The 14613-nt window shown below is 40.9% G+C and overlaps 1 protein-coding gene across 1 annotated transcript; it reads right to left on the bottom strand.

Moving 5' to 3' along the window:
- Positions 1–4423: 4423 nt before the first annotated feature.
- LOC140411699 (trace amine-associated receptor 1-like) lies at positions 4424–5641 on the bottom strand. Its single transcript, XM_072500718.1, has one exon. It carries the CDS (start codon positions 5514–5516, stop codon positions 4482–4484), a length of 1035 nt encoding a protein of 344 aa, XP_072356819.1. The 5' UTR covers positions 5517–5641; the 3' UTR covers positions 4424–4481.
- Between the last annotated feature and the right edge of the window lie 8972 nt (positions 5642–14613).

The raw sequence follows: 14613 nt of genomic DNA, 5'->3' as shown, positions 1-14613 counted from the left end.
CAAGTACAAAACCTGTATAATCTGTCAAGCCAGGGTTGTGCAATCCCTGGTGTTTTTTAATTAAACACAAATGATTCTAATATTAAATCAACGGTGGAGTGTTTCTAGAATTTAAGTGGTGAAAGCATTTGTTTCAGCAGTGGAGAAAATACTTGTTTTCTAGGTCCAATTTAGCAGGTCAAAACAAATATTGCTCATGCTTCCAAGTACTGTAAATACAGAAAGTCATCAATGCAGAAAATGACACAAATCCAAAAAGTTCTTCAACTGTGTAACACGAGTGCTTACTGCTACTGTGGATTTTTTGAATCTATTTTGGGATCTCCTTCAGCACTATGACCACAAATTATGACTGGGAACTGCACATATTTCTCAGTTCTTGGATATTGGAAAACTGATCTCCTGAGGATCAACATGTAAACAAGACAGCAGACAACTCAACATCGGAAAGCAGCAGTGAAAAATAGTCAGCAACACTGCAACTGGTATAATAGCGATGATGGATGATTTGGAGAGTCAGTAGTGATAGCTGTTCAGATCTGAACGTTTGGTGTTTATGTGTATGAACTTTAGCAGTAAGTATAAATTTGCTTTTTCACAATAATATGCTTGAAAAACATAGTTTGAAAGCAGTGCAAAATAGAAAAATGCAATGCAGTACATACTATTCTATCAAAAATATGTTAACCTATTAAACTGAACACTAAAATACTGCTTAAAATAAAATAAATTATTTTATATTATTATGCTAATCATCAAGTCTTTTCTCTCCCACTCTCCGACCTTCCCTACTCCCTTCCAGATTTACATTCTTACTTTAACTTTAGTCCTTATATAATTATTACAATTTTTAAAAAATGTTCATTATTTTCCTTATTTATGTTGGTCTTTACTATTGCTATATATTTTAATGTTTTACAACAATGTTTTGCAGCTTTACAACAATTAACATTTAAGGTGCTTAAAACCAGCTGTAAAAGCTATTCAGGGCAAAAATGAACAGGGAATCTGGTCATGCTCTAAGAAGGATGAACGTCTGTTTACAATTTGGCATTGTCTAGCAGGATAGAGACAAAGGACAAACAAAGAATGGAAAGTAAGGCTTTGGAGAGCAACTGCAACAAACACGAGATGCAGGGAACCACAGAACAGCAATGAAATGGAAATTCCTAATATCAAGATCAATTGTTCTAATGCAAGTCGACTGCTTATGTTGTTTATTCTTGCATCCAATGAAATCAGCCCACTTTGATAGCTGAACATGCACTCCAAATGAACCAAGACATGGGCCGTGATTCTCCAATCGCGCGGCCAAGTTCTGACACCGACGTGAAAAGCGGCATGAACCATGCCGGCATCAACGGTCCTCGATTGTCAGGTATTCACCCCTTCCTAGGGGGCTAGGTCAGCGTCGGAGTGGTGTCCGCAGCTCCAGCCAGCGCGGCACGGCCAGCGCGAGTTCCCGCATGCGCGCCGCGGCTGGCGGAGTTCGCACATGCGTGTGGGTTCCCGTCTCCACGCTGGCCGCCGGGCAACATGGCGGAGCCCTACAGGGGCCCGGCGCGGAGGAACATAGACTCCCACGGAAATAGCCCACCCGCCGATCGGTTGGCCCCGATTGCGGGCCAGGCCACCGTGGAGACCCCCCCGGGGTCGGATCCCTCCGCCCCCCCCACCAGGATGGCCCCCGCAGACAGAACTCCGAGGTCCCGCCGTGTGGGACCATACGTGACCCATGCCGGCGGGACTAAGGGGAATGAGATTTAAGATTAACTCTTACAGCTAGGTAATTAATAAGCTGCTGTAACCGATATTAGAATATGAACTTTTATGTTGGGTAAATGGAATTCTGAAGTACGTGAGGGATATTCAGATTGTGTTGCATGACCACGTTCTAAGTAAAACAGTAAATATTTTGATGCAATCTGCCAGATAAGCAAACTGGTGCCATGGAACCCGAATAATTTCACTTGACCAAGTGTATATGTGACCCTCAGGGTATGACCAAACTGAAGAATTAAAAACTATAATAGATTCACCAACGTGAATCATGTGTTAGAATTAAAATAATTTGAAAGAATTGTTGCTATTACTAACCGGTGTTATTGTTGCTTCACAGAACAAAGATACGAATGAGATTATGAGACAGGTGGTGAATTTTGAGAAATGACCTATGTAACCAAACTATAAATTCCACATTTTACCAGTAATATGATCATTTATGATAAGTTACGTCCTTGAAGCAGGAATACAGTGTTTAAACAGCACCTGATTGTATCTTTTTCTTACATTAGTGCACTAACTTCAATACAGCACTCCACATCGTCAAACTAGAAAACAGCAATCTCAGAGTGAATCATTTGAGCTGCTGGCTTCACACAAAACTGCAGCTCCCACATCACTGTGCAACTGCTGTCTTCTTCAGTTCAAGTTAAATGTTCATGGTGGCACAGTGGTTAGCACTGGTGCCTCACAACGTCAGGGACCCAGGTTTGATTCCAGCCTTGGGTGACCGTCTGTTTGGAGTTTGCAAGTTCTCCCCATGTCAGCATGGGTTTCCTCCGCGTGCTCTGGTTTCCTCCCATAGTCCAGAAACATGCAGGTTAGATGGATTGGCCATGACAAAATTGCCCCTCAGTGTCCAAGGATGTGCAGTTTAGATGGGGCTAAAGAGTAGGGCGGGCGAGTGGACCTAGGTTGGGAGCTCATTCAGACGGTTGGTGCTGACCCGATGGGCTGAATGGCCTCCTTCTGCACTGTGGGGGATTCTATGATTCTAATAGGAAGATCATGGCTAATGTTTTGTCAGTATTGGGTAGATACAATTGAAAGTTCAGAGAAAAATCCTTCAACAATTGGTTTACCCCATTCAGAAATCCAGTAGGAAGATTTTTGTTGTTGCTGGTAGTTAGCTAAACAATTGGAAGTAATTCACTCTTAGTTTACTTGACTCACGAAGGCTCCTTCGACAGCACCTTCCAAATCTGTGACCTCTACCATCTAGAAGGACAAAGGCAGCAATTGCATGGGGACAGAACCAGCCGCAAGTCACTCCCATCCTGATTTGGAACTGTACCACCATCCCTTCACTGGGTCAAAATCCTGTGACTCCTTTCCTAATGGCACTGTCATGTATGCCACATAACTGCAGTGGTTTACAACCTCCTTCGCAAGGACAGTTACGGATGACCTAACCAGTGACACCCACATCCCATAAAATATATATTTTCAGTATAAATACAAAAGTGCCATCATTCTATTCACAGCAGATTATGCTGACAGCCAACAGATGAATGGTGAGTTGTAATAACATTTCTAATGCCAGCTGAACAGACTTGAATTAAGATGTTTCCAACATCAACACCTACTTATGAGGTGCCAGTCTAGATTTAGTGCCAAATTTTATTCTTGCGTTATGCCAAATCTCCGAGTGGACAGCAACTCTCTGAGACTATCTGGTGGTTTCAAACTATCACTTTTCACATGCAAACTTGCCTGCAGGAAGTGATGGTGATGTAAAAACTCATCAAACTCATGTAAAAATGGGCAAACATATACAGCAGTAGCCCATCAATATATTTGTTATCATTTACGCCATTACATCTCTGAACACAAGGGATGCCCATTTGCCTCTGCAGTGCCCAGCATATTATTGATATTGGAGAGGCTATGTAATATTTCAAGTTTGCTTACTTTGCGTTTTTCAATGTTAAGCTATTTTGAAAACTTTCAACAGGCAGCATCAAGGCTGCAGGCCATTCCATCATCGTCGGTCTTCCACAGAAGTGTCACGGCCAATCTTCAAGCCATCGTTGGAGCGACTAACCACTGGAGGTAAGGCATGGCTAAAAACACGTAAAGAACCTAACCACAGAAACCCAGTCATGGAAGTCCCTCCTCTTCCATGTATATCAGAATACTGCTAAAATGGAAAAGCCCAGATGATGAGGGTGAGTTTCACTGTTATTCCAGCATTTCCCCAGTTCTTATAGCAAAGCTATGGCAGTGGGAGAGCTCCAATGGATATTCATTACTTTACATTTATGTTATGGGATATGACGCAAATGATTACTTTCTAATGCAGAAATAAAAGCTTGACCAACTGAACAATGTTTGGTCATCAACATTTCATATTGTAGATTGAGGCATAAACTTGCAACTGGAAAAGTCACAGATCTCTCATAAGGTAAGGTGGAAGAAGACAATTATTCACGCAGAAGATCAGAATACAACACCACGTTCACTCGTCATATTATTTCAAAATGGTTGAATCATATCTGATATTTTCTTGTGACTAATCATCACATGAAAATGGCAGTGCTCGTTCAACAATTATTTTTATTGGTTTTGAAGATAAAACTGTAAAAAATATTCTGAGATAAAATAATATATTACCAGAATTGCAAAAACAAAGGGCATATCAAGAAAATAAGTGCTTTTCACCAAGTTTACAATTCTCATGTTATTTTGATGCAACTAGCTCAGAAAAGGTTTATTCTTGAGGAATCGTTTGAGAATATTTTAAAAGTCAAAACAATTTTTAGGGCCTTTCGGAACCAAGAATAAAAAAATGCATATATCACGGGATTAAATGCAGAGTTTAAATACCCGAGCCAAAAAAATAGGTCAAACATAATTGGTGGGGTTGAATGTTCAATGAAAGGATCAATGAAATTACAAGTGAAGTATGGAGACCAGCAGATTAAAAATACTCCCACCACTATTCCAAGAGTTTTTGCAGCCTTTCTTTCACTTGTTTGAGAAGTTACAGTTTTGCTGTCTTTGATGGCCTGGATTTGCCTTGTGATGTCGTGTATGGCTCGGGCTTGTTTTGTAGCTACAAGGTAAATCTTTGTATAAATACATAGCATAATAAACCCTGGGAAATAAAAGGAAATTAGCGAGTAAATCACTGAACATACTTTACCCATCACAAGTATACAGCCCCCATAGCAATAAATATTATTGTAGTAAAAATCCCTAATTTCTATTAAATTTAGTTCTAAACATATCATGCCAAAACCCACAAATGCTGAAAGAATCCAACTGATGAAGATCATTATTAGGACGATCTGAAGAGTAATTCTGGTCTTATATTTCAATGGGTCACACACCGCATAATAACGATCAACAGAAATAAAGCATAGGTGGAAAATTGATGCTGCGCAGAGCATAAAATCAAAGCTTGCTTGAAGTTTGCAAAACAATTTCCCTAAGTACCAACAGTTCTCAATAGACCTCATCAAACTGTAAGGCATAACCATACATCCCAGCAAAAAATCAGCAATTGCCAAGGAAAGAATGAGATAATTAGTGGGTGTGTGGAGCTGTTTGAAGTGTGAGATTGAAATAATCACCAACATGTTACCAAATATGGTGACCAGAATTGCTACTGCTCCAAAGGCATAAAGGGCAGCTCGGACGCCATGAGATCGGGTTGCTTTCACGCAAGACGTTCCATCCACAAATTCGTAGCAAAATTCTACCGTTTCTGTGTTTCTGAGACTTATATTCATTTTAGTTTGCTTTGAAGATGCTTCAGCCTTTAAGTTGTTAAAATAGCTCCAAAATCATTAAATCCTCAAGTTCCCAAAAAGCTTATGTGTATTCCTGAAGCTCACCGATTCTTCTTTTGAACATCTTGTCTTCTATTTCCAACTGCAAACAGAACGTCAAAGGTAACTTTTAAAATGGGAACGTTCTTTGGCGACTGCAATACAAGTAATTTGCAGAGGTATCACAAGATTGAAACCATGTTTTTAAATGTAACCGCCATTTAGAAGTACAGAAACCTGAACTGTTTCTTGAATTACTTTATTTGCGGATGTCAAGAAGTTTGTTTTCTGCCTAAAGCACCCCATACAATTTTCCAATCTCAGTCAGTTCCTTCTGGCCTCTGGCAGCTGCATCTGATTGACATGCTTTTAATGGCTGTGGTGTTGCGTCTCATTAGCTCCCTGGCCGTTTTAGTCAGGAAGCTGAATAGCGCCAGGCAGGTGAGACCTGGCCAGAGGCCAATGTCACTTTCACTGGCAGGAGCGTTGACAATTTGGTGTCCCATATGCAATATTCCCACACTCTCAGATTCCTAGTCAAAAAGGGGCCTCTGTTCTTTGCTCTTATTTTCACGGCTCTTCCCTCGCTTACCCATATAAGATTCAAATAAACTATCCACAGGAACATCATTTATTCCTTTCATCTTTTTATAAATCACAGTCCTCTCAGCATTAAATCTGCACATTTCCAATAAAAAAAACAGTTCCTTCAAACTATCCTAAGAGAGGGCAGCACGGCGACGCAGTGAGTAGCACTGCTGCCTCACGGCACCGAGGTCCCAGGTTCGATCCCGGTTCTGGGTACTGTCCGTGTGGAGTGCACATTCTCCCCACGTTTGCGTGGGTTTCGTTCCCACAACCCCAAAGATGTGCAGACCAGGTGGATTGGCCACACTAAATTGTCCCTTAATCGGAAAAAATTAATTGGGTTCTCTAAATTAAAAAAAAAACTATCCTAAGAGCCCTAAAACTTGATAACCTTTAGTAACTGTTAATTGGACCTTCTCAAATTCACTGACAGTGCTTTCCTGAATCCACTACAATAAGCAAATGTGGGTTTTTGCCCAGACATATATTTCATTATTGAGCTTTAATATATTGTTGATTGTGTAATATTCAACCTTATTGCTACAAATGTGGCACTTTACTAATTATGCTTAGCTCCAGTTCAGAAATGTTAGACACATAGGATGTATGGTGAAAAGCACATACACAACAAATTGGGGGTCATTGCCAACTTTACCATCTGGTTTGCAACCTAACAGGAAATTGCTAATTTTCCAGCTAACCTGAGCTTCATCCCACTGATATCAATGGGATGAATATCCATTGGTTGTGCAATGGATCACTTACATCAGTTTGCAACACTGACAATTTCCTCCAGTGATTGGGTCAGCAATCAGATTGTATGCAATAAATATATCAAATTTTAAAAAAGGGAGCGAAATTGGTCCAGCACAAAATGGGCAAAAGTGAATTGGCAGAGCACTTTACAAGGGGCTGGTTTAGCACAGGGTTATATAGCTGGCTTTTAAAGCAGACCAAGGCAGGCCAGCAGCACGGTTCAATTCCCGTACCAGCCTCCCCGAACAGGCACTGGAATGTGGCGACTAGGGGCTTTTCACAGTAACTTCATTTGAAGCCTACTTGTGACAATAAGTGATTTTCATTTCATTTCATTTTTCATTTCAATCCACCCAAGATTATTTTCACCCCTAAAATGTCTGAAAACCAATGAATTAGATACTTTGGCGCTTAAAATAAAATAACTTCCCACACACATCACAAATAAAAAGTGATGCTGTTTTGTGTGGACTTAGTAGATTGCAGCTGATGTAGAGTAGGGGCTTGACATCTCTTATCCAGTTAACTGCACAAGCTTAACAATTCAGACAAATGTAGGTAAATATAGAACTCATGCATGAGTTCATAGTACCAGATATATATGGGAGGTCACTTGGTTTTGATCATAATCTGGCATTTTATTAATTGTTCGAGGTGTTGGGCGTCTTGAAAAATATTAAGGTAGATAAGTCCCCAGAGCCTGATGGGATCTACCCCAGAATACTGAGGGAGGCTAGAGAGGAAATTGCTGAGGCCTTGACAGAAATCTTTGGATCCTTACTGTCTTCAGGTGATGTCCCGGAGGACTGGAGAATAGCCAATGTTGTTCCTCTGTTTAAGAAGGGTAGCAAGGATAATCCAGGGAACTACAGACCGGTGAGCCTTAGGTCAGTGGTAGGGAAATTACTGGAGAGAATTCTTCGAGATAGGATCTACTCCCATTTGGAAAAAAATGGATGTATTAGTGAGAGGCAGCATGGTTTTGTGAAGGGGAGGTCGTGTCTCACTAACTTGATAGAGTTTGTCGAGGGGATCACAAAGATGATTGATGCAGGTAGGGCAGTGGATGTTGTCTATATGGACTTCAGTAAGGCCTTTGACAAGGTCCCTATGGTAGACTAGTACAAAAGGTGAAGTCACACGGGATCAGAGGTGAGCTGGCAAGGTGGATACAGAACTGGCTAGGTCATAGAAGGCAGAGAGTAGCAATGGAAGGATGCTTTTCTAATAGGAGGGCTGTGACTAGTGGTGTTCCGCAGGGTTCAGTGCTGGGATCTTTGCTGTTCGTAGTATGTATAAATGATTTGGAGGAAAATGTGACAAGTCTGATTAGTAAGTTTGCAGGCGACACAAAGGTTGGTGGAATTGCGGATAGCGATGAGGACTGTCAGAGGATACAGCAGGATTTAGATTGTTTGGAGACTTGGGCGGAGAGATGGCAGATGGCGTTTAATCTGGACAAATTTGAGGTAATGCATTTTGAAAGGTCTAATGCAGGTAGGGACTATACAGTGAATGGTAGAACCCTCAAGAGTATTGAAAGCCAGAGAGATCTAGGTGTACAGGCCCACAGGTCACTGAAAGGGGCAACACAGGTGGATAAGGTAGTCAAGAAGGCACACGGCATGCTTGCCTTCATTGGCCGGGGCATTGAGTATAAAAATTGGCAAGTCATGTTGCAGCTGTATAGAACCTTAGTTAGGCCACACTTGGAGTACAGTGTTCAATTCTGGTATCCACATTACCAGAAGGATGTGGAGGCTTTAGAGAGGGTGCAGAAGAGATTTACCAGAATGTTGCCTGGTATGGAGGACATTAGCTATGAGGAGCGGTTGAATAAACTCGGTTTGTTCTCACTGGAACGACGGAGGTTGAGGGGCGACCTGATAGAGGTCTACAAAATTATGAGAGGCAAAGACAGAGTGGATAGTCAGAGGCTTTTCCCCAGGGTAGAGGGGTCAATTACTAGGGGGCATTGGTTTAAGGTGCGAGGGGCAAGGTTAAGAGTAGATGTGCGAGGCAAGATTTTTACACAGAGGGTAGTGGGTGCCTGGAACTCGCTACCGGAGGAGGTGGTGGAAGCAGGGACGATCATGACATTTAAGGGGCATCTTGACAAATACATAAATAGGATGGGAATAGAGGGATACGGAAGTGTAGAAGATTGTAGTTTAGTCGGGCAGCATGGTCGGCACGGGCTTGGAGGGCCGGTTCCTGTGCTGTACTTTTCTTTGTTCTATATTCACCAGTACTGACAGATGCCATTTAGTTTTAGTTTTGCTTTTAGCAGGGTTAAATGTAGGATAGCTCTTTAGACGCTAATTGAAATATGCAGATGTGAAATGGAAGACATCACAAAAGCAAAGGGCTGATTAGGTATCCAGTCTAAAATTACTAAGAAAATACAACTTAAATTTTGCACACCAGAGCCATAAATGTTGCAAATTCAACTGTACGCTGCCAATGGCCTCTGATTATTGGTGAATACTTTATATTTGCATTCCACTAGCACCCTAATTTCTACCAAAGTATTTAAGTCATATAATTGTGATCACTGTTTGTTTAATTGTGCACATGCAGCAAAACAAGTTTGGGCATTCCAGTGTTCACTGCTGGAATGAAGAGCTGATCAAAGAATAAGGTATATGGCATAGTGAAAATATTTCCCATTGCATGTGAAACAATGCTGGAGCAGTTACTATTATCATTAATGGATAAATATTGAAATATGCCATAGGATGCAACTATACATCATACATACTTTATTATATCGTTAATTCCAGTTTCCTTGATTGATTTGACCTGTTTAATTCTAATCTAGGCAATAACATAAGGCATGAGAGTGTTCAAATTGATTTTAGAAGAGTTCCTATTCGATTCAATTAATCAAAACTCTCAGATACCTGAAAATGCTGGAGGTTCCTTGACTTGCGTTGTTTTTTTTTGCCCTTTTGATTCACTGAAGCATCTTCTGAAAATACACGGAAAATAAAATGTTAAAAGCTTACATTTTTTTGTAATTCGACCAAAAACGCAAGACTTGCTTTTGTTTGAAAGACAAATTTAGTTTAAGAGACCAGAAGCCATCACTTCAAATTGTTTACTGAAATTAAGCATTTCTGCTAGGATAGGTAACACTCATACTAGATCATATACTTTCATTATCTTCAATTAGATGGCTTATTCTTAATTTCTTGGTTGCTGTTTTTCATCCAGCGATTCAAGAGTGATTGTACCAGTAACAGTAAATCTTTCAATTACTCTGAAGATTTGACTAGGAAAGCAAACATGCATAATATAAATGTGAACGGATTTCACTAATGGGTCCGATAATACCAGAACAGAACACTCACCACTAACACAGGCACTCCTGTCTCACACCTCCACTAAACACTAATTGCCTCCAAGTGACTTTCATCAGCTGTTTATAAAGCAAAATTCAGTGGTTTCAGAAATCAACCAATTATTATAACTAAGATTCTAGTTCCAGTCACAGCTACAGTGGGGATCAGTGATGATCTTCTCTGCACTGGGGACGTCACTCAGCATCCTGGCCTTGTAAACCGACAGTGTGTTAGGGCCCATTGCGTGTGTACTCTTCTCTTACCCAAGGGTGTTCATTCAGCCTGGAAAAACAGAAAACGTTATTACTAATATTATCTTCACCTTCTGATTATTCTTAAGTGTCACAAACAAGAGCCTTTGCAATAATTGTATTTCAGCATCAAATGGGGAAAGCCACTCAAATCTACCTCAGCAACAGACAATAGTATCGTAATTGGAATCCTGACATTGGTACCATATCAAATACAATTAGGCGCAATGGAATATAAGGACAAATCCACACTCCGTTCTCCAAAGCTATATAGGTGCTAGCCATTGTTTTGTTTAGCCATCATTTTCTGACACTAGAATGAACAACTCCAGATACAATAAAACTGTGTTTCACTGCCCAAGTCTCTGTGAAATATTTCCAACATTAATGAACATATCTCCAACTATGTCCTCTGGTTATTCAAATCTGGACTTGTTTTCACTGTTTCCTTATATATGTTGCTCCTCCCAACATATGTCCTGTAAAATATCCACAATAAATTACTGACAAAAAGCTATTTTCCTTATGCTTGAAGGTCAATTCAATATGTTCCAAAAATTGGAGAACGAATTGCTAACACAGATGTCAATATAGAAGGAACTCCATTATTAAAAAAAAAATCCAAATCAAAAGAGAAACATACTGAAGGTACCGAGCAAATAAAAAATGGATTTTAGGGTAAAGGAGAAAAGTTAGAGCAAACATTTGTACCGGACGGTGCTTCTTCCTTTGAGATAAAATCGACATAAAAGAATCAATGGTGCGAAAAAAAAACCCAGTTCATTGTGTGTTGGGTTGATGTTGAATGTTTGACCAAGAAAAGGAAACGTTATTTTGAGGTGTTAATGTAAAGGTCAATCCTGAACGCTAGAGGATGTGAGAAGATATAAATATTTTTTAAAAAGGCAATCGCACTGCCTTTTGTCTGCTGGTAGCACCGTTCAGAAACCTTGAGGAGTCCTGGGTGAAATATGAGTGTTTTCCGAATAATGAATGCATCGCGTAAACACGCGAACCAGACGCGTTCCTGTTTAGAAAACTTGGCCGAAGTACAAGTGAAAAGCCAAACAAAAACTTACGGTGAGAGATGCGCTGTTCCCCGGAACGGTCTAAGTGCCAAAATAAACGGTCAATGTTTTTTGTGAACAGTTTTTTTTAACTGCCAAGCCAGAATATTGTGCTATATGTAAACACCATTCAAACTGCGCCAAGTGTAGCAAATCCAAGAGTTTTTGAGAGTCAGGCAGAGATAGTTACTGACACCACTGATTTTTCAAATATCACCCTGATCAGAGCTGTGTTGGTGAAGAATGAGAGAGCCGAAATTCAGTAATTCGCCCTGATCAATGATCCCACCCAGCTCTCAGGATTGGAAAATAATCCTCTGCAGGGAAACATGCAAACAAAAAGGCACGAGTCAACGCTACTAGGAAGCAATAAAGAACATTCAGCAACCTAACAACAGATAGAGCAGCTTGGAGACAGTACACGGATGGAGTTTAATATCAGGGGGGCTGTTCAGAAGTGTCTCTGCCAAAATGTGTGAAGTTCAGCAGTAAATCGATGTTTTTATTTTATCTTGACACAGATGTGGTGTTTGTTAAGTTATTGTGTTGATGTTGAAGAGGAAATATTTGTCTAAATTTGTGGATGTAAAGTGCCATGATTCCTGTATTAAATATTTCTATTTTCAATATTGTTCTCACAACATAAATTAGGTCAACCATCACAATTCAAAATGCAAAATTCTTTTGAGTATTTGAATATAGCATATTATTTATTACATTATTGCTTTTATAGGTTTTCTTCAAAACTGGTGAACCTTCAATGGGAACGCTGCTGCTTCTCCAGTGCATACATTTGCGACCAATGTTTTGTTGCATGAACTGAAGAAACAAACTAACGGCTTACATCACGACTAGGTAACAAGACATCATAGATTGGTGCTTTGAGAGATGAGCCACTATGTGGCGCTAATGAGTTAACTCCTGAGTGTGGTGCATACGCAAATGTCCCGACAATGCAGAAGGAGAGAATTCGGTCCATCGAGTCTGTATTGACCCTATGAAAGGGCACCCTACCTCAGACTACTCCGCTTTATCCCCATAATCCCACCTAACCTGCACATGTCTGGGCACTAAGGGGCAATTTAACCATGGCCAATCCACCTAACCTGCTCATTTTTAGACATGAGGGGCAATTTAACGTGGCCAGTCTACCTAACCTGCACATCTTTGGACCTGATGAAGGAGCTGCGCTCCAAAAGCAAGAGACTCCAAACAAACCTGTTGGACTTTAACCTGGTGTTGTAAGACTTCTTACTGTGCCCATCTTTGGACTGTGGGAGGAAACCGGAGCATCCGGAGGAAACCCTCGCAAGCATGAGGAGAATGTGCAAACTCCACAGTCACTCAAGGTCGAAATTGAACCCAGATCCCTGGTGCTGTGAGCAGCAGTGCTAGCCACTGTGTCACTGTGCTGTCCACATATATATTAATATGGATTGATATGCATGTTGAGACCGGCATTAAAAGTGAGTTTGCTACTGACCGGAATTGTTTTAGCAATTTATCACTGTATATCTTTCATTAACATTTGAAATAAATCCGACTGCTTTTTATTGTGTGTTGTCGGTGGTGAGAAAGTTGAGTGGTCTTGTTTCATTACCAAAAAAATACATCTTTCGATGTAACTTGTATTTTTTATGAGTTTCTGTTCTTGCTGTTAATGAGTGTGATGTATCTCATCCCAACGGACGTTTTGGGTATTCATGCAGAATGGAATAGTTGAGGTTTGCATTTTCTTTCTGTGCTATTTTGACTGGATGGCTGGTTTGTGGTGCAGAGCGAGGCCAACAGCACGGGTTCAATTCCCCTACCGGCTGAGGCCCGCCTTCTCAACCTCGCCCCTCTCCTCGGGTGTGGTGATCCGCAGGTTAAATCACCACCAGTCAGCTCTCTCGAAGGAGAGAGCAGCCAATGATCGTCTGGGACAATGGCGACTTTATTCATCAATCCAGTTAGTAGAAATAACTGTGCACTCGACAGGGAGTTTCACTGCTGCCAGTGTGTGGTAGTATGAGTGCGTTACTGTGCGCTACAGTGTTTGGCGGAAATCTGAGTGTGTTATAATATCTGACCGATGTGATCACCAACAATTGTAAAATCGCACACCATGGGCTGGATTCTCCGATTCTGGGGCTCTGTCGTCACGCCGGCATGGGAACGGTGGCGTTTTACACCAGACAAAATGGCATAAAATGACCACCGATTTAAAGCAAAAAGTGCAGAGGATACTAGAAGTCTGCAGAGGGTTTTGGATAGGCTAAGTGAATGGGCTAGGGTCTGGCAGATGGAATACAATGTTGACAAATGTGAGATTATCCATTTTGGTAGGAATAACAGCAAAAGGGATTATTATTTAAATGATAAAATATTAAAACATGCTGCTGTGCAGAGAGACCTGGGTGTGCTAGTGCATGAGTCGCACAAAGTTGGTTTACAGGTGCAACAGGTGATTAAGAAGGCAAATGGAATTTTGTCCTTCATTGCTAGAGGGATGGAATTTAAGACTAGGGAGGTTATGCTGCAATTGTATAAGGTGTTAGTGAGTCCACACCTGGTGTATTGTGTTCAGTTTTGGTCTCCTTACTCGAGAAAGGACATACTGGCGCTGGAGGGTGTGCAGAGGAGATTCACTAGGTTAATCCCAGAGCTGAAAGGGTTGGATTACGAGGAGAGGTTGAGTAGACTGGGACTGTACTCGTTGGAATTTAGAAGGATGAGGGGGGATCTTATAGAAACATATAAGATTATAAAGGGAATAGATAGGATAGATGCGGGCAGGTTGTTTCCACTGGCGGGTGAAAGCAGAACTAGGGGGCATAGCCTCAAAATAAGGGGAAGTTGATTTAGGACTGAGTTTAGGAGGAACTTCTTCACCCAAAGGGTTGTGAATCTATGGAATTCCTTGCCCAGTGAAGCAGTAGAGGCTCCTTCATTAAATGATTTTAAGATAAAGATAGATAGTTTTTTGAAGAATAAAGGGATTAAGGTTTATGGTGTTCGGGCCGGAAAGTGGAGCCGAGTCCACAAAAGATCAGCCATGATCTCATTGAAT

The sequence above is a fragment of the Scyliorhinus torazame genome, chromosome 4, assembly GCF_047496885.1.
Source record: "Scyliorhinus torazame isolate Kashiwa2021f chromosome 4, sScyTor2.1, whole genome shotgun sequence".
Classification (NCBI taxonomy): domain Eukaryota; kingdom Metazoa; phylum Chordata; class Chondrichthyes; order Carcharhiniformes; family Scyliorhinidae; genus Scyliorhinus; species Scyliorhinus torazame.
The sequence above is the reverse complement of the archived record's forward strand: the minus strand, read 5'-3'. Positions and strand labels throughout refer to the sequence as shown.

Coding starts and splice junctions, on each gene's coding strand:
- LOC140411699 (XM_072500718.1), bottom strand. CDS start 5,516: ATGAATATAAGTCTCAGAAACACAGAAACGGTAGAATTTTGCTACGAA.